General features: G+C 38.8%; 4 protein-coding genes across 4 annotated transcripts; 2 read left to right on the forward strand and 2 right to left on the reverse strand.

The window, feature by feature from the left end:
• Positions 1-74: 74 nt before the first annotated feature.
• On the reverse strand, positions 75-2,771 carry LOC109187558 (probable pectinesterase 8). Its single transcript, XM_019337784.1, has 5 exons — positions 2,378-2,771; positions 2,089-2,260; positions 1,758-1,964; positions 615-874; positions 75-489 (listed from the first exon to the last, which is right to left on the reverse strand). The coding sequence occupies exons 1-5, from the start codon at positions 2,743-2,745 to the stop codon at positions 333-335; spliced, it is 1,164 nt and encodes a 387-aa protein (XP_019193329.1). The 5' UTR covers positions 2,746-2,771; the 3' UTR covers positions 75-332.
• Positions 2,772-5,754: 2,983 nt separating this feature from the next.
• Positions 5,755-8,550, forward strand: LOC109187943 (choline-phosphate cytidylyltransferase 2-like). Its single transcript, XM_019338355.1, has 8 exons — positions 5,755-6,095; positions 6,312-6,425; positions 6,737-6,832; positions 6,967-7,009; positions 7,128-7,283; positions 7,382-7,462; positions 7,999-8,109; positions 8,207-8,550. The coding sequence occupies exons 1-8, from the start codon at positions 5,773-5,775 to the stop codon at positions 8,405-8,407; spliced, it is 1,125 nt and encodes a 374-aa protein (XP_019193900.1). The 5' UTR covers positions 5,755-5,772; the 3' UTR covers positions 8,408-8,550.
• On the reverse strand, positions 8,470-10,239 carry LOC109187939 (anthocyanidin 3-O-glucosyltransferase 2-like). The gene has a single exon (XM_019338351.1). The coding sequence runs from the start codon at positions 10,177-10,179 to the stop codon at positions 8,656-8,658; it is 1,524 nt and encodes a 507-aa protein (XP_019193896.1). The 5' UTR covers positions 10,180-10,239; the 3' UTR covers positions 8,470-8,655.
• Positions 10,240-13,928: 3,689 nt separating this feature from the next.
• LOC109187942 (UDP-glycosyltransferase 71A15-like) lies at positions 13,929-15,460 on the forward strand. The gene has a single exon (XM_019338354.1). The coding sequence runs from the start codon at positions 13,953-13,955 to the stop codon at positions 15,306-15,308; it is 1,356 nt and encodes a 451-aa protein (XP_019193899.1). The 5' UTR covers positions 13,929-13,952; the 3' UTR covers positions 15,309-15,460.
• The last annotated feature ends 1,687 nt before the right edge of the window (positions 15,461-17,147 follow it).

Raw genomic sequence — 17,147 nt, forward strand, 5'->3', positions numbered from 1 at the left:
TCTAAAATTAGATAGATTAACTATGCAGTTCAAAACCACCAAATAGTTTTGACCAATGACTATTAAACGCATTGAAGAAGAGAATTGGAGTACTAAAAAAAAAAGTAGTGAATTGGAGTACACAATTGGTTGTCACTTCATAATTACAATAATAAATAAAATTTCTGTTTCAACTCATTAAACTTTTGAGTGATATATAATAATATTTGATTTACCATCAATGTATGTATAGAACTCGATCATTACATTATATTCAAGAAAGTAACGGTAGTTAGCAATCACTGATACCAATATTTAATTCACCATTAGTGCATAGAATTCGATGATTGTATTCAAGAGAGCAGTGGTAGCAACCACTGATCACCATTGATGAATGAAGTAGTAAGGAAAGGGAGGGCTTGGGAGTCATTTAGCCTTTGAGCGTACGCCACTCTCATCATCGTATTGGCTCCTGCGCCCGTACAGTTGTACTCTCCGTAGAATACCGTCCTACAATATAATAATGTTGTTTTAATCTTGTTAAATTAGCGTACATAAATACATAATCCGTAATTAATTAATTAATTAATTTAATCACTTAGTATTACGAAAGTGTTAAGGAAACGGTCGCGTACTGGTCTCTTGTAGGGTCATTGAAGTCATTCCAACCTTCGGGAGCGACGATATCTGTCATATAGGTGTTGGAGAAGATGACGGTGGAGAACGGCCGCCATGCACGGCCGAGCCAAATCCTGCCGGTGCCGCCCAAGCTGCAGTTCACAAATGCGAAGCCGCTGTCCTCCGCCTGGGAGTTTCGGCCGTGCGCCGTCACGGCGCCGTTAATTGACTTTGCTCCAGGGGGTACTGGGTTGGCTATGGATATCAACTGGCAATTCTGCGCATAGTATTTACGTGCGAGTTGAGTGTAAATATAGCATGTAAAATGCATGAGTGAAATTTGTAGTTAAGTTTTACGCCATTTTCGCCTTCCCAAATTGCACGGAGAGAAGACGGGCGTTTGTTTAGAGACGGTGCAAAATAAATTAAGGAAAACAACCCTAATGCCCGCAATGACAGTTAAGTTAGTTCTTAAATGGTAGATTATAGGTAAAAATATCATAAATCGAGCCTTGACTGTCACAGTGTGGAGTTATATTCAATGTGGTGGGTTTCTTGTGGACACCAAATCCTCCCCCTAAAGAGCCATTGATTTATCTATCCACTATCTTATCAGCCCGAAGTTTGAGGCCCAAGGGCAAGATCCTGAAATTCATTTTTTTGTGGGCAATGAAAACAACTATGCATAATCTCTAATAGGTATTCAAATGTCTTAAAAGGGATGATCAAGTAAGTGTAGTATAATTTTTGCATAAAAAAATCACTAAATCAATTCATGCCAATTTGAGCTGATCTCGATGCATTGCCTTCCCAACAAAAACACTCAAAAACTCCTCGAATTTGAGTACACCCCTATATTTTTTGGGGTATCAAAGCAATGCAATTAGGTACAAAGTATTTTTTTGAGTACTACTGACTCTCTGTTATAGTGTAATATATCTACTTATTGAAGCACAAAAAATTAATACTGTCCACCAAGACTCAAATAATGACCTCCTATTTGAGAGTCACTCCTTGCAACTAGACCACAAGTTCATTGGCATTCCAATTAGCTAGGTATATTTTGTGTGTATTGAGTTGTTGATTATATTATAAACAACTCATCGCGTGTGTAATGTAGAGAAGTGTGCGTGGTGAGAAAAAAAAGGAATGAGTGTTACCTCGTACAAGGATTTGCCATTGCCAAAAATGAAGTCAATGGAGCCTTGAATGTAGCAATCTTTGAAGTAATGTCTGCCTCGGTCGTCATGAAGGGTATCCTGAGCTCCAAAGAATCCGCAACCAAAGAACGCCGACTGGTCGCCGGCTATTCTAATGGCAACCGCCTGAGCTCCCACCGCTCCGGGCATCGGCATCGGAGCCACGTTCTGTAATAGGCCGGCTAAGTTATTACTTTATCATTTCTTTTTATTCATTGCATGTATATATATATGGATATATAATAATAATAGATTAATGTTATTTCACTTTTGTTTTAATTTAATTTATTACCATGAAACTTATGTTCTTGGCAATGAAGTTGCCGGAGAAAACTTGAACGGAGCCACTGTAAAACGTGCCGCCGGAAGAATTGGCAGTGCCGTTCCAGACGATCGCCGTCGAGGTATAACCTTGGCCTTGGAACGTGATATTAGGTTTCGTTTTCGGAATAATAACTTTCTCACTGCATTAATATGCATGGAACCATATACATATACACACTATAATTATAAAAGAAATGAAAATAAATGTCACCATCCAATGTATGTAAACAAACAAAAGAGTTACAATAATAACTTACAAATACATGCCCTTGTTGATCCATATTAAAGACTTCTTTGTACTAAAGTTTCCAATCGAGTCCACGGCGGACTGCACGGTGGTGAAATTGCAACACCCATTGTGATCGACGCAGATAAGAGACGTGACGTTAGGATCAACTGTTGGAAAATTCGGTACGAAGTCATCGCATATAGACTTCACAATTTGCTTCTCGTCGTGATGGTGATGATGGTGACGGCTGTGGTGATGGTGATGCGATTTTGACTTTAAACCAACCAGGCTTAGTTTGAGTGGCATTAGGGATAGATGTATGAAAGGGTTGGTAGCCAAAACAGCCACCAATCCAAACAAAAGAGCAAAAGATATGCCTTTAGAGCTCATCATCATGTTTTTGGGGTTTGGATTCTCAAGCTTATAAGATATTTTGATGTTTGGAAATGTGGGGATATATATAGAAGTAGTGGTAATAGTATTGTGTTGAAGGGAAGTGCAAGGGAGATAATATGGGGTGGCATGTCTTGCAAATTACCCAAATAAGTTTCTTATTGAGGTTATGCCCTACACACACATCTTCTACCAAACTTAGAATTTTATATGAATGCACAAACTCAGATCACAAAGTAATTAATTACTGCTTTCAATCTCTTGTTTAACTTAACCATACATCTAATGTTATATTTTAATGTAATACGTTAGTAAGTCCCCATTAATTAACAAGTAATGTTACTAGTCTCTTTGATTTATGGCAAAACTCGTGGTCACTTACTCCAAAAGGCTGAATCCCCAACCCGACATAGCATGTGGGAAGAGGATGTAAATCACGGTGACTCAATGGGCTAGTAGACAGAGCCAAATGCTGGTGCGCACAAGGAATCTGCCCATTTTGGACATAATTCCCACACTGCCGCCGCCAAGGTCTCTTACCCCAAATACTGCCCAAACTTGTGGTTACTGTACTACCAGGATGTGTGTTTTTGGGTGAAATATGTCTTATAACTCTAGCCAACAAAAAATCATAAAAAGATGAATTAAATTAGTTTAGGTTATTCATAATTGATCGATTCAAATCAAGAATGTGAAAAATGAAAATGCTACTTTTATGTCTCTTGATTACAAAGAAAGGAGAGGGTGCATGATTGCAAATGAAGCTGATGATATAAAATAGAAGGGATTGGAGAAAGATGGGGGAAAAGAAAAAGGAGCACATGAAGTAATTTTAACTTGGAAGTTACATCATCTATCCATTCGCATGGATGGAGTTCAAATTTTCAAATTCATGAAGAGGGCATACATCAAATCAACATAACATTTGTTATAATTTCAAATTCATGATTAGGACCAGACCAATACTCAGCTTGAATTAGTTTATTCTTCAAACAAGATGTGAAGAATAGTGCAATATAAAAAAAAAAAAAAATCAACATAATTTTGTTATAAATATTATAAATATAACGTTACAACTACATTATTTTGGACCGTAATTCACACAGCTGTGTGGACCATGTATGGTCAAGTATACATAATTCATGTTCATAATACACATACACATAAATACGATATAATGAACATTAATTTTGTGCATTATAGACATGAATTTTGTGTAATATATAGCTGAGAACACATAAACACTTAACATAGTACACAGAATTCATATTTATTATATCGTGTTTATGTGTGTGTATTATGAACATGAATTATGTGAATTGTGAAGTTAAATTCTATGTATTGGATCAGAGTTCACGATATAATTTGCCCAAATCCTCAACAAATTATTGTATTATGTGAACCATAACAAAAAATACATTTTTAATATACTAAACTTGATAGTACTAATTCCTCCCGGTATACAAATGTATGTACTGTATGTATGTATATAGATCGTGTATATATAATGTATAAGCAATACATGAAGGTAGGAAGAAGACGGAAACCCTTTTATTCATATGAGTTTTTGTGTGTTTTCTTGTAGAGAGAAGGAAGAGAGCAAGTTAGCTGAAAGCATACAGAGAGAGCTGAGAGAGTCCATCCCCTAAACTAGTGGGCTAGAAGTCCTTTTATAGGGCTATCGAGGTGGCGAGTTTGACCCGTCACCTTTGATCCCGATCTGTAGGTCAAGACCCGAACCGTCAGACCCAACCTGATTGCAAGCGAAGGCAGGACCCGGAGTATATAACCTATCAAAATTAAATGTACATTATTTTTGTACTGAATGTACATTATACAATATAATGTACACTCAGTACAAACATAATGTACATCCCCTGAATAAAATGTACATTATTTTTATGCTGAATGTACATTATTTTTGTACTAATTGTACATTATTTTATAGTATACAAAATATGATCCACACAACTTGTATGGACCATGGTCTACACAATAAGGCAAATTATGCCCTGGACCCGTGTCCACAATTCATTGTGGACACGGGCCCAAAACGACATCGTTTTTTAAAAAAACGCGTCATTTAGTTAAAAAAAAAAAAATCGCGCGCGTTTTGTCGTTAACGGCGTTATTTTTTTTTTTATTTTTTTTTTTTGGATTATGAATGAACAGTTATGCCGTTATGAATGTACAGTTATGCAATTATGAAATTATGAACACAGAGCTCTAACATTATGAACTTACAATTATGAACATATAGTGATAAAATTATGACCATGGAGCCTTAAAATTGTGAATATAGAGCTTCGAAGATTATGAATGTACAGTTATAGAGTTATGAATCTACAGTTATGTAGTTATGAATCTACAGTTATGAGATTATGAATCTACAGTTATGAGATTAAAAAAAAAAAATCAGATTCGATTCCCAGCAACAACATATGAACTAAAATTCCATAATCGATGAACTATGATTCCATAATCTAATCTATGAACTAAAAATTCCAGAATGAATGAACTAAAATTCCATAATCTATAAACTACAATTCCATAATCGATGAACTATAATTCCATAATCAATGAACTATAATTCCATAATCTATGAACTAAAATTCCAAAATGAATGAACAATATAATGTTGTTGCTGGGAATCGAACCTGATTTTTTTTTAAAAGGGAGACGCGCGTTTTTTTTTAATAAAACGACGTCGTTTTGGCATCCGTATGCACCATGCATGGTGCATACGGATGCACAGCATAACTATCCCAATAATGATTGGAGCCAGGCTGGGCTAGATGGGCTAGCAGAACTTCTCTGGCGCATGGGCCCAATGTGCAGACTAAGTCGTGTTGGCTGGCCCACCGCGCAGGGCATTGGACCACGTCGCTTGGACCGGATTGAGATATATTCGGTTTGGCTCCGAATTTCGCTCCGGGTATAAGGGCAATTTACTTTATTGCTCAATTATTAATGAATATTTAATTACCAAAAATATTTATGTAATCTACTCCGTATAAAACTATATACTAAATGGTCGTCATAAATTCAAAGGATATAAAAGGACACAACCGGAGGGTGGCTTCACCGGACGGGAGCAAAAAGAGAAGCAGAACGACGATGGGAGAGAGCGGAAGAGTTTTAACGGAGTCGCCGGCGGATCACCGCCACCACCTCAACGCCAATTCTACCTCCGATAACAATAATAATAATAATAATATTAATCATAATAATAATCATAACTCAATTCCCCATGCTCCGCCACCGACTGATCGCCCCGTACGCGTCTACGCCGACGGGATCTACGATCTCTTCCATTTCGGCCATGCCCGCTCCCTCGAACAAGCCAAGAAATCGTTAGTGTTTTCCACTTTTTCCTTTTATTTTCGCAATTGTTTCCATGCCGTCTATCTGTTTGCGTTTTTGTTTTCCTGCAAAAAAAATACGAACTCTTCGCTACGCTTTTCTCCATAGTGAGCATTTATTTGGTTTCCTAATTCGAGCAAATTCGTTCATTCGATTCCGTTTATGATAATATAATAGGCATCTGATTCCGCATTTGATGTTTGTAGGTTCCCAAACACGTACTTGCTGGTGGGATGTTGCAACGATGAAACCACGCACAGGTTCAAGGGTAAAACTGTCATGACCGCGGAGGAGCGTTATGAGTCCCTCCGCCATTGCAAGTGCGTTTTTCGCTCTTTCTTTCCATACTTGAGAAACGAAATTTTTGTCATATGCTCTTGTCTTGTGCTTTCTCATGGAATTCAATCTTTAGCCTAGAAACATTTAAAATATTCAGCCTCATTTTTGAGGCATTTGCTAAAGGCATTCTACTGTTGAGAATTTGTATAGCTATTATGAGTGATGGAGAATGTGCTTTCTAGGCTATACTAAATGCAATGTTTCATGCTTTCTTTGCGTTATATATAAAGTTTTTGTGTGATAAACTGAAATATGAACATTTTCTTCCCCACCCCACTTTTACAACTGGTAGGTGGGTTGATGAAGTTATTCCGGATGCCCCGTGGGTGATAAATCAGGAATTCCTTGACCATCACCGGATTGATTTTGTGGCCCATGATGCTCTTCCGTGAGATTTCTCAACTTGTTGTCCTTTCACTTTTACTTGCTTAACAGTTAACAGCCCTCCAAATTATTTTTTACATGTTTTTGTTTTTTGTGGTAGATTATGTTTTTCATCTTGTTTACTTCCAACATTTACAGTTATGCTGATGCTAGTGGAGCTTCAAATGATGTATATGAATTTGTATGTGTAGTTTTCACCTTCAGTGCATTTAAAAATTCGTCGTTTTTCAGCTTGATATCACCTATGATTACATACTTGTTTGTATTCACGTACCTGAAGTCAAGGATTCTCTTTATAGGTGAAAGCTGTTGGGAGATTCAAAGAGACAATGCGTACTGAAGGAATTTCAACTTCAGACATTATAATGAGGATAGTTAAAGATTATAACCAATATGTCATGCGCAATTTGGATCGTGGATATTCGAGGAAGGATCTTGGGGTCAGCTACGTAAAGGCATGTTCTTTTTTGGGATTTCAGTTATGACTTTATGTGTTAGTGAATATATATGGCCTTCTGCAAGGAGTTGGTGAGTCATTGATTCTTGTAAGCAGGAAAAACGCCTGAGAGTGAATATGAGATTGAAGAAGTTACATGACAAAGTTAAGGAACATCAAGAGAGAGTGGGAGAAAAGGTATGTTCTCTTTTTGTGGGGATAATGTCCTATAAATGCACTGCGGAATGGCTACTTTATGTTCACATAAATCCTGTTTCCCAGAGATAATCCACATTAGAGAATGAACTTGTAAACTCCAACCCTGAACCTTGCTTACAAGTTACTGAAAAGTATACTTCTATTTACTGCTCAATAGTAAAATTACTTTTTTCTGATCGCTGTAAGGATTAGCTTAATTTGTCATGGTCCTGTTGACCAAACCCCCTATAATGTCATGATTTCCGCCTTCCTGAAGATATAGTAGTCTACATTCTGAAAACTGCATATTTCTTGTGTTCTATTCTTGTGAAGAGGGTCTATTGTATCTTAAACTATATGTGTGAGTTTATATTGCAAAAAACTGGTTGGAACTATTACTATCTGATAAGCATTAGGTAATCAACACTTTTGGTTGGCATTTCTATATTAAGCAGACTATGGTTTTTTCTCCATACATCATTTTGCATTATGCTCAACCGTATGAGAGTGACATTTGTTTCCTGACATTATTCAAGATTCAAACTGTTGCAAAATCCGCCGGTATGCATCGCAACGAGTGGATTGAGAATGCTGATCGGTGGGTTGCTGGGTTTCTTGAGATGTTTGAGGAGGGTTGCCATAAAATGGTAAGCAGAACAGATGTCACTTTATTCCAAAGCACTGGGGTTTTGAGTCATTTCATATAACCATAATTCTTCATATTTGTTCTCTATTACTTACCAGGGAACTGCCATAAGAGATCACATTCAAGAAAGGTTAATAGGGCAGCAGCAAAGAGCCCTGCTGCGAAATGGTAGTAAAGATTACGATGGTGATGATGAAGATGATGAATACTATTATGATGAAGAGGATGATGATGAGGAAGATGATGAGTCAGAGGAAGACGAAGATGATGAGTATTATGACGATGTGGAGTGCCATTAAGTTACAGACCTAAAGAAATGACTCTAGGACGTAAATATAGCAATGCTCTTTTCATCACAGTATAAGTAAACTACTATATCTTGTGGAATTAAGAATTGTAATTAATACACAGCTTTTTAAATAAATACTTTTTACTGGAAAAAGTCTTTCAGGAGTAATTAGGAATGTGGAATGCGATTGATATGGTTAAGGACACATGATCTACACTCAATGTGGTAGGCTCTTGTGGACACACGATATTTCATGATTTACTCCTTCACTATTCTGCTGGTCTGGGACGATTTTGCCTGGTGGGCAAGATCATTGATAAAATGCCCCAAGAAATTGTATGAAGAGCCACCTTCCAACAAGGCTAATCGGCTCTTCTCCTTCATATCTTTCATTTTCTTCCTGATGATTCTTCCGTGATCCCCATTGCTACCGTCCTCCATGAGTTTCCTTATCCCACACTCAATCTCATCTGCGCTGACAATGACCGGACTTTGAATATTTCCGTCGTCTTCTTCTTCTTCCGGGGACTTTAGGGTGTCACTTCTGTACTCCATCTTGATATCGACACCCATCTCCAGCTCCACCACAAGCTCAAAAGCGTTTATTTGTTGCTCTGCGTACATTGGCCACGCCGCCACCGGCACTCCGCACCACACACTTTCTAAGATGGAATTCCAACCGCAGTGAGACACAAAGCCTCCGATGGACGGGTGGGATAGCACCATCATCTGCGCCGCCCATCCGATCACCTTGCCTCTAGCCTGAGTACGCTCCAAGAAGGTTTCCGGCAAGATTTCCTTCGGATCCGAATAGTCTCCGGGCGCCCCGATTTCTCCCTTCACTTTCGGCCGCCGTAGGCACCAGAGGAAGCGCCAGCCGCCGCGCTGGAGCGCGGCGGCTATCTCCTTCACTTGCTCTGCGCTGAAGCTCCCGTAGCTCCCGAAGCACAGGAACACCACCGAAGAAGGCGGTTGCTCATCCAACCATCTCTTCACCTCTTCATCATCGCCGCCGCCGCCGGGGTGATTGATCAGCGGCCCTACAGGGTATACGGACGGGAACTTCCCGTCAGATAGGGATGCAATCGCGTGCGCCTCTAGCTCCAAGAACGTGTTAATTAGGATTCCTTTTGCTCTTCTGATCATTCGAGCGCAGTGTTGGACCAGCAAAAGGCCATATTTATCCAGCATTGGAGTAGGCAAGACCTTAGCCGGAACAGGGTGGGAGAAACTCGGAACCGCCAGCTCTGCTTCCGAGTCACGGTAGTCGGAAATGTCCCGGCCGTGGTCGTCTTTGAGCGTCTGGGCGTAAAATTTGAGGCCAAGAAAGCCAGCGCCGGAGGTATAAAACACGTAGCTGGGAAGTCCAAACTCATCGGCAACATCAATCATGTCTGCACTGAACATATCCACAACAACACCTGCAATTACTCGACCGGAGCCGGAGAAATCGGAGATCACATCCCTCACAGCCGGCTTGTGAGCAGAGATATGGTCAAAAGCATTAATATCCTGGGCACTGGAACTAGCTGCTGCGTTTTCACGGCGTTGAGGCGGCGGCGGAGGGAGACTGAGAAAGCGTAAGCGACGAGCGCCGGCGGCATCTTGCGAGAGAGACTGCGTATATGAGTCGACGCCGGTTCCAAATGGAACGCCGATTATGAGGAAAGTGACAGAAATCCATTCCGCTCTACTGGTTAACAGCTTCCCCATCTCCACAGCTGGTACAAGATGACCCATTCCATGGCCCGGAATGAAAATCACCTCTGCGGCGTTCTCCATCTTAATTTTGCGCCCAAATCGCTTCTATCTGCAACTGCAATACACACAGCCTGAAAGATGATTATTCTCACTTTCTACAAACCAAATAATTATGAAAGAAACAAAACAAGAAAGAGACGATGAGTTTGGGAAAGGTGTTGGCCCTACACCAACCTCTCATATTGGAGCTGAGGTTGGAATGAGGGCAGTACATTCATAGAAGTGGTGACTGGTGAATCATTTCTACCTTCCTCTTATATTTTTAATTCACAATTTGATCCTCAACTTTCAACTATTGATTGAACCCAATTAAATCCTTAATTATTCAAAATTTACCTAAATAGGTCCTCTGTCAATTTCTCCGTCTAAATTCCATCAACTTTGAGGTCAAAAGCGTAATTTATCATTTTATCTTCTTCACCATTGCGGCATTGCCTCCGTCCTTTCTTACGTCGCCTCCCTGCACCATCTCAAGAAAAAAAAAAAACAAAAATCTTCTTTCAATTAATATTGGTTTATTTGCTACAGGTTTTCCAGATGTTCGTAGTTCATCTTTTGCTTTTTCAGCAACCTTTACTGCAGCGAAGCGAGCTCGAATTCGAACCTGGCTTCAAATTCAGATAGGCTGTAATTGAGCTCGTGTTTATTCCCTTCGCCGGCGTTGTACCTGGGTTCAAATTCAGACGTTGTACATCAAGCTCGGCGTCTTTAGATAGCCAGAACGACTTCGGCGGCGCTTCCCTTCCGGCATCATCGTCGGGACCATCTTCCTTGTGTACCGCATTATCTTCCACAAATGTTTCGCATGCGATTTTGAGAAAACTTACTGCATAACCTCAATCTTTTGGAAGTATTGAGTATTAGTAGGCAATGCTGCCTACAAGCCTTTCAATATTGACTCTTTTCCAATATCTACACATATATAATATATTGTTGTTGTCCTAAGCTTGTCTCTTCAACAAAGCATGGAAAATTTTAAAGTTTTGTCAATAACACAGGGGTGCCCAGAACTGCAAATTAAAGGCGATATGATCAAGAAAATGGGGAGCACTAGTGTGACATTGGTTGTATCCCAATCTGATAAGGCCCATTATTAGTCAGTTAGATAATACAGAGTCTGTTAGAGCTTTTTATGTAGCTGTTACCTATTTATCTGTTAGTCTCCTGTGTATAAATAGGCCTGTGTATTCCTCTGCTAAAATAATATATACGAACATACAATTCTATTCATTAACTTGGTATCAGATTACCGTTTCGATCCTATGGCCACCGATGAGAATCCCTCCCCTACCCCTGACTCTACCGATGGTTCTACCGATGGTTCCACCGCGGCGGCTGCCAGCTCCGACCATCGCCCTCCTAATATGTTACAACAAGCCCACCACTACGTGTCTCTAAAACTCACCTCGACCAACTACCTATTCTGGAGAGCGCAATTGGTGCCTTTCTTGCAAATTTTAGACGGAGGAATTGACCGAGGACCTAATTGGGTAAATTTTGAATAGTTGAGGATTTAATTGAGTTCAATCAATAGTCAAGGATCAATTTGTGAATTATGCTATATAGTCGAGGGACTATTTTGGGTATTTACTCTATATTTTTCAACCACTTCAATTTTTCACTCTTTATTAAATGCACCACGGCCACCACTTTAAGACCATAGCCATAGAACCTTTTGTAAAATAGTAGGGGGTGTTTGATAAATAACTATTAGCTAATTAGGTTAGTATGTTTGATTAATCGATAGTGTTGGTAGTCGATGATAAAAAAAATATTTGATAAATTAGCTATTAATTAGTTAATTACATACAAAATAACTTTCTTAATTTTTTTTTTTTTGAATTTTAGTGTTTTGGAACAATAAGATGTTACAAAAAATTAAGGAATAAGGTTCAAATTGGCCACTGAACGTAACCTGAAAATGCAATTAGGCCACTGAACAAACAAAAAGTGCAATTAGGCCACTGAACACTCCAAAAACGTGCAATTAGGCCACTGAACTCTCCAAACGTATGCAATTTCACCGGATAGCAGGTTACCATCAATTTTAGCAGGTTACCTGCTTACGTGGCAGCTGAGTTGGCATTTTTAATAATTTTTAAATAATTTTTAATAATTAATTTTAATAATAAATTTTATAAAAAATTGAAAAAAAATTAAATAAAAAAATAAAATAAAGTCATTTTTATTTTTTTTAAAATTTTTTAAAATAAAAATTTAAATAAAAAATAAAATAAAGTCATTTTTATTTTTTTAAAATTTTTTTAAAATAAAAATTTATTATTAAAATTTATTAAAAATGCCAACTCAGCTGCCACGTAAGCAAATAACCTGCTATCAGGTGAAAATGCACATTTTTGGAGTGTTCAGTGGCCTAATTGCACTTTGTTTTCGTTCAGTGGCCTAATTGCATTTTCAAGTTACGTTCAGTGGCCAATTTGAACCTTATTCCAAAAATTAATTAAGCAAGTACTATATTAGCTATTTAACCAAGTCAAACATCTAATAATGGTCAAATAAGTCAAAATTGATTGATAAGCCTAAAAATTAATTTACACCTAGTACAATCCAAAATTTATGTCTAATTGTACCATTTAGTGTTCCCACAATGCTTGGTGTAATTGTGTAACGTATTGAAGCTATAGGCTTTGTTTAGCGTACTTAATTTATAAGTTAGCTTAAAATTATGTTTCGCATATATGGCGTAAAAGCTAGTTTGAAATTAAAAGTATAAAAGTTAGTAGCATTTTTAAACGTTATTTAAAGTAGTGTTTCAAAATATATTATTATTTTAAAATCTTTATATTTTTACCAAACTGAACTTATGACTTATTTGTATGTTAAAATAATCTAAATGTTCTAAAATAAGATCTAACAAGTAGAGTCTAAAATTGAAAACTTTAAAACTAGTAGCTACTAGCTTAATTTTGAAACACTACCTAAAACAACGTTTTAAAATAAATAATTATTTTAAACTCTCTATATTTTACTTTCAAAAAAAAAAAAACTATCTATATTTTACTAAATAAAATTTATAGCAAAATCATAGAGTAATTCAATTGGTTCAATAACTCAAACAAGGCTCACAAGGAGTAACTTTTACAATATGGTGAAACTCATACATTACAAATGTCATAATTCAATTATGTGTCCTTAGATCAGTTGAATGTAATCTTCCACATGAGAGCCAACTAAGATAATCGTGAACACACACACACACAAGTTCAGGTGCGGCAGACCCTTCCCATGTGGCGGTGCGGCATCACCAATAGTTAAAGGCAAATATCACATTATCAACGTTAGGAAATGCACCACAAAAACACACACAAATTAGATACGCATCACAAAAAACACACCATTTGAGGTGTTGAGTTATAATGTGTATTTTTTTTAGGTGTGTTGTGTATTTTTAGTATATTTTTGCATTTCATTGTGGTGTGTTTTCCTTAAACTGTTGGTTTATTCTGAAACTCCGTCGCACCGCAGCACGAGAAGGGTCCGTCGCATTTGAACTTTTTTCTATATATATATACTCCCACAAATATATCTTGTCCCTTGAGAGTCTATTTCTATGTATTGGTCTCATCGGCATCTCTCTTTTCTTGTTGATATTTATTTTTGAGGATCTAAATTATTAGTGATATTAATGAGGTTCCCAAAGAACATTACATTGTATCACTGTATAGTAAGAGTTGTGCTTGAGGTACAAGCTAAGATAACCAACAAAAAATGTTCACATACATAAACTGGTAGGTCATATTGTTTCATCTCCGTCGTCTCTGAACACTCCAAACATGAAGAAAGCTGAACTTCTCTTCGTCCCTGCACCGCTGGTAGGTCATATTGTTTCCATGGTTGAACTTGCGAAGCTCCTACTCGATCGAGACGACCGTTTATCCATAACAGTGCTAGTTATAAAGCATCCGGCGGACCCTATTGCTAACACAGTCGTCCAAAGTGTTGTCTCCTCCGATGCCAGAATCCGCCACTTAAACCTTCCGGAAATGGAGCCACCGCCGGAAGAAATGGCTGTCAAATCCCCTGAGAATTGCATGGGCACCTATATAAAGAGCTATAGGTCCCATGCAAAACACGCGATCGTCAATACCGTGCTCTCGTCGGATTCCGGCGAGGCCCCGGCGCTCGCCGGGATTGTATTTGATTTTTTCTGCAGTTCCATGGTTGACGTGGCGAATGATCTCGGTGTTCCTGCTTACCTGTTTTACGCCTCTGGCGCCGGGTTTCTCGGCGCACATCTTTACTACACGATCCGGGAGATCCTTGTCGGACGAGAATATACTTTGTTGGATCCGGACTCGGTGGTTTCCACTTTTGCAACGCCGGTTCCGGCTAGAGTTATGCCCACGGTTGTGTTCAACGACGATGGGTACAGATCATTTGTCGAACATGGAAGGAAGTTCAGAGAAACAAAGGGGATGATCGTAAACACGTTTGCAGAAATGGAACCATTTGCTGTGAAAGCTTTAGAATCCGACCCGGATCTGCCCCCGGTTTACACCGTCGGACCGCTGCTCGCACCTCAGAAGGAGCACGCAGGGAAGGAAGAAATCATCAACTGGCTCTCGGAGCAGCCGCCGTCGTCGGTGGTGTTCCTCTGCTTCGGAAGCCAGGGAGGGTTCGAGGCGCCGCAGATACACCAGATCGCGACGGCGTTGGAGAGGAGCGGGCGCAGGTTCTTATGGTCGATTCGCCGGCCGTGCTCCTTAACAAGCTCCGAGCGAGCCAGCGACTTCACCAGTTTCGACACGATTTTGCCGCCGGGATTCGCGGAGAGGACGAGAAACAGGGGGAAGGTTTGCGGGTGGGCCCCGCAAGTGGAAGTTCTGGCCCACCGCGCCACGGCGGCGTTCGTGTCCCACTGCGGCTGGAACTCCACTCTGGAGAGCATGTGGCACGGTGTTCCGATGGTGACGTGGCCCATCTACGCCGAGCAGCAGACCAACGCGTTTCAATTGGTGAAGGAGCTCGGGCTGGCGGTGGAGCTGAGGGTGGATTACCGGAGGACGCAAGATTCAGAGAATGTTGTAATGGCGGAGGAGATAGAGAAAGCGATACAGAGCGTAATGGAGGCAGAAAATCCGGTGAGAAAAGAGCTAAAGAGATGGGAGAGAAGAGCCGGAAGGCGTTGAAGGAAGGTGGATCTTCCTTCATATCTTTACAGCACTTGATTGACGACATAATTGGGAACATTAAACTATGCTAATTATACATACCTTGAAGCCAAATCATGCGTGCTGCGAAGTAAATCCCATTAAAATAATCCTACCCATTATTATTGTTGTTATAGTGTAATACATTGGTATACTTTGTTGTTGCCTTAATTCTTCGCAAAAATAGATTCAGAAAGTCCTATATATTAGAATAGGTGTTTGTACTTGTTTATGGTTGTTGGTTTTAAGACTTTTGGAAGTCCACTAAGGTCCATATTGAGTTTGGGAGAGCTGTTGGCACTACACCGTATTATTTTTTTACCGAACTGAGCTTATGACTTATTTGTAGGTTAAAATAATAAGTTCAATGTTTTAAAATAAGTTGTACCGAGCAGAGTTTAAAATTGAAAACTTAAAAATTAATAGCAACTTAGTTTACTTGTAGAACACTACCTAACACAATGTTTTAAAATAAACAATTATTTTAAACTCTTCATATTTTATCCTATTTTGGAAACTCAAACTACCCCCAAAATCAAAACCTTTTTCTGGCAGTTATATATGCTCCTCTTCCCTACCAACTCATGATCATTTGAAGATGAAGAATGTTCAGGTTCCGGATGTGTGCCAACTCTGCACCTATGAGGAAGAATCATCTTTCCACTTATTTGTGAGGTGTTCCCTTGCTAGAAGCTGGTGGGACATTATTGGTGGAATTGACTATCTTTCAGCTTCCTCTTTCTCCGAATGGCTCGAGTCCTTTTTCTCTTCCAAAACAAATGATGATTTGTGTGTTATTATTTCTGTTTGTTGGAAAATCTGGGAAGCAAGGAATGAGAAAATATGGAATCAGATCATCCTACCAGCTCACTTCACTTTATCTGCCATTATGCTATAAATTTCTTAAATGAATGGTCTTCTGTAAATTTTGATTCTATTACTACTGCCAGGGCCTCGGATGCGTTGCTGTTTGGTCTATGCCACCTCCCGGAACATTTAAGGTCAATGTTGATGCAGCTCTTATCATAGCAATAACAGAATGGGGTTTGGTTTCATTGTTCGTGATTCTGCAGCTGCTTTAATTTCATCGCAGCAAGGTGCATGCCTTGGTTCAGTGTTTATAAACCAGTTGAGGCAGAAGCAATAGGAATTCGTGAGGCTTTAAAGTGGATCAAAGACAAGTATTCGACCAACATCATGGTGGGAAGTGACGGTCTACTTGCAATCAATGGAATTCTTCACTCTCATGACTCCACTTCATATTTAGATCTTATTTTTGATGATATTAGGTACATATATAGCTTCTACTTATACTAACTTAAACTTTTTGTTTGCTAAACGGTCTGCGAACAGGGTTGCCCATTGTTTAGTTAGGGAAGCCTTAACTTGTCGATGTGTATGGACTGTTTCGATGTTCCCTTTCCTTCCATACTTCATTTTTTGAGCCTGGACTTTAATTAACGCTATCTCGTTTCCGTTTAAAAAAAAAATTATAGCAAAACCATAGAGTAGTTCAATAACTCAAATAAGGCTACTTTTACAATATGGTGAAACTCATACATTATAAATGTCATAATTCATTATGTGTCCTTAGATATTTGAAATGCATGTAATCTTTCACGTGAGAATCAACTAAGATACTCGTGATATATATATATATATATATATATATATATATATATATATATGGATCAAATAAAAAGGTTTCTACTGGTAAAAATGCGTACAAATTTTGATCGTAGATGCAGTCCAAATCAACAGCCCAGATTGAATATATACTAATTAAAAAACGCGCGGTAGCATATTTGTAATTTTGAG

Source organism: Ipomoea nil, unplaced genomic scaffold, assembly GCF_001879475.1.
Source record: "Ipomoea nil cultivar Tokyo-kokei standard unplaced genomic scaffold, Asagao_1.1 scaffold1421, whole genome shotgun sequence".
Taxonomy (NCBI): domain Eukaryota; kingdom Viridiplantae; phylum Streptophyta; class Magnoliopsida; order Solanales; family Convolvulaceae; genus Ipomoea; species Ipomoea nil.

Coding starts and splice junctions, on each gene's coding strand:
- LOC109187558 (XM_019337784.1), bottom strand. CDS start 2,745: ATGATGATGAGCTCTAAAGGCATATCTTTTGCTCTTTTGTTTGGATTG. Junction 2,261..2,377: donor ATCAACAAGGGCATGTATTT/GTAAGTTATTAT, acceptor ATATTAATGCAG/TGAGAAAGTTATTATTCCGA. Junction 875..1,757: donor ATGGCAAATCCTTGTACGAG/GTAACACTCATT, acceptor TACTATGCGCAG/AATTGCCAGTTGATATCCAT.
- LOC109187943 (XM_019338355.1), top strand. CDS start 5,773: ATGGTCGTCATAAATTCAAAGGATATAAAAGGACACAACCGGAGGGTG. Junction 6,096..6,311: donor CTCGAACAAGCCAAGAAATC/GTTAGTGTTTTC, acceptor TGATGTTTGTAG/GTTCCCAAACACGTACTTGC. Junction 7,284..7,381: donor TTGGGGTCAGCTACGTAAAG/GCATGTTCTTTT, acceptor TCTTGTAAGCAG/GAAAAACGCCTGAGAGTGAA.
- LOC109187939 (XM_019338351.1), bottom strand. CDS start 10,179: ATGGAGAACGCCGCAGAGGTGATTTTCATTCCGGGCCATGGAATGGGT.
- LOC109187942 (XM_019338354.1), top strand. CDS start 13,953: ATGAAGAAAGCTGAACTTCTCTTCGTCCCTGCACCGCTGGTAGGTCAT.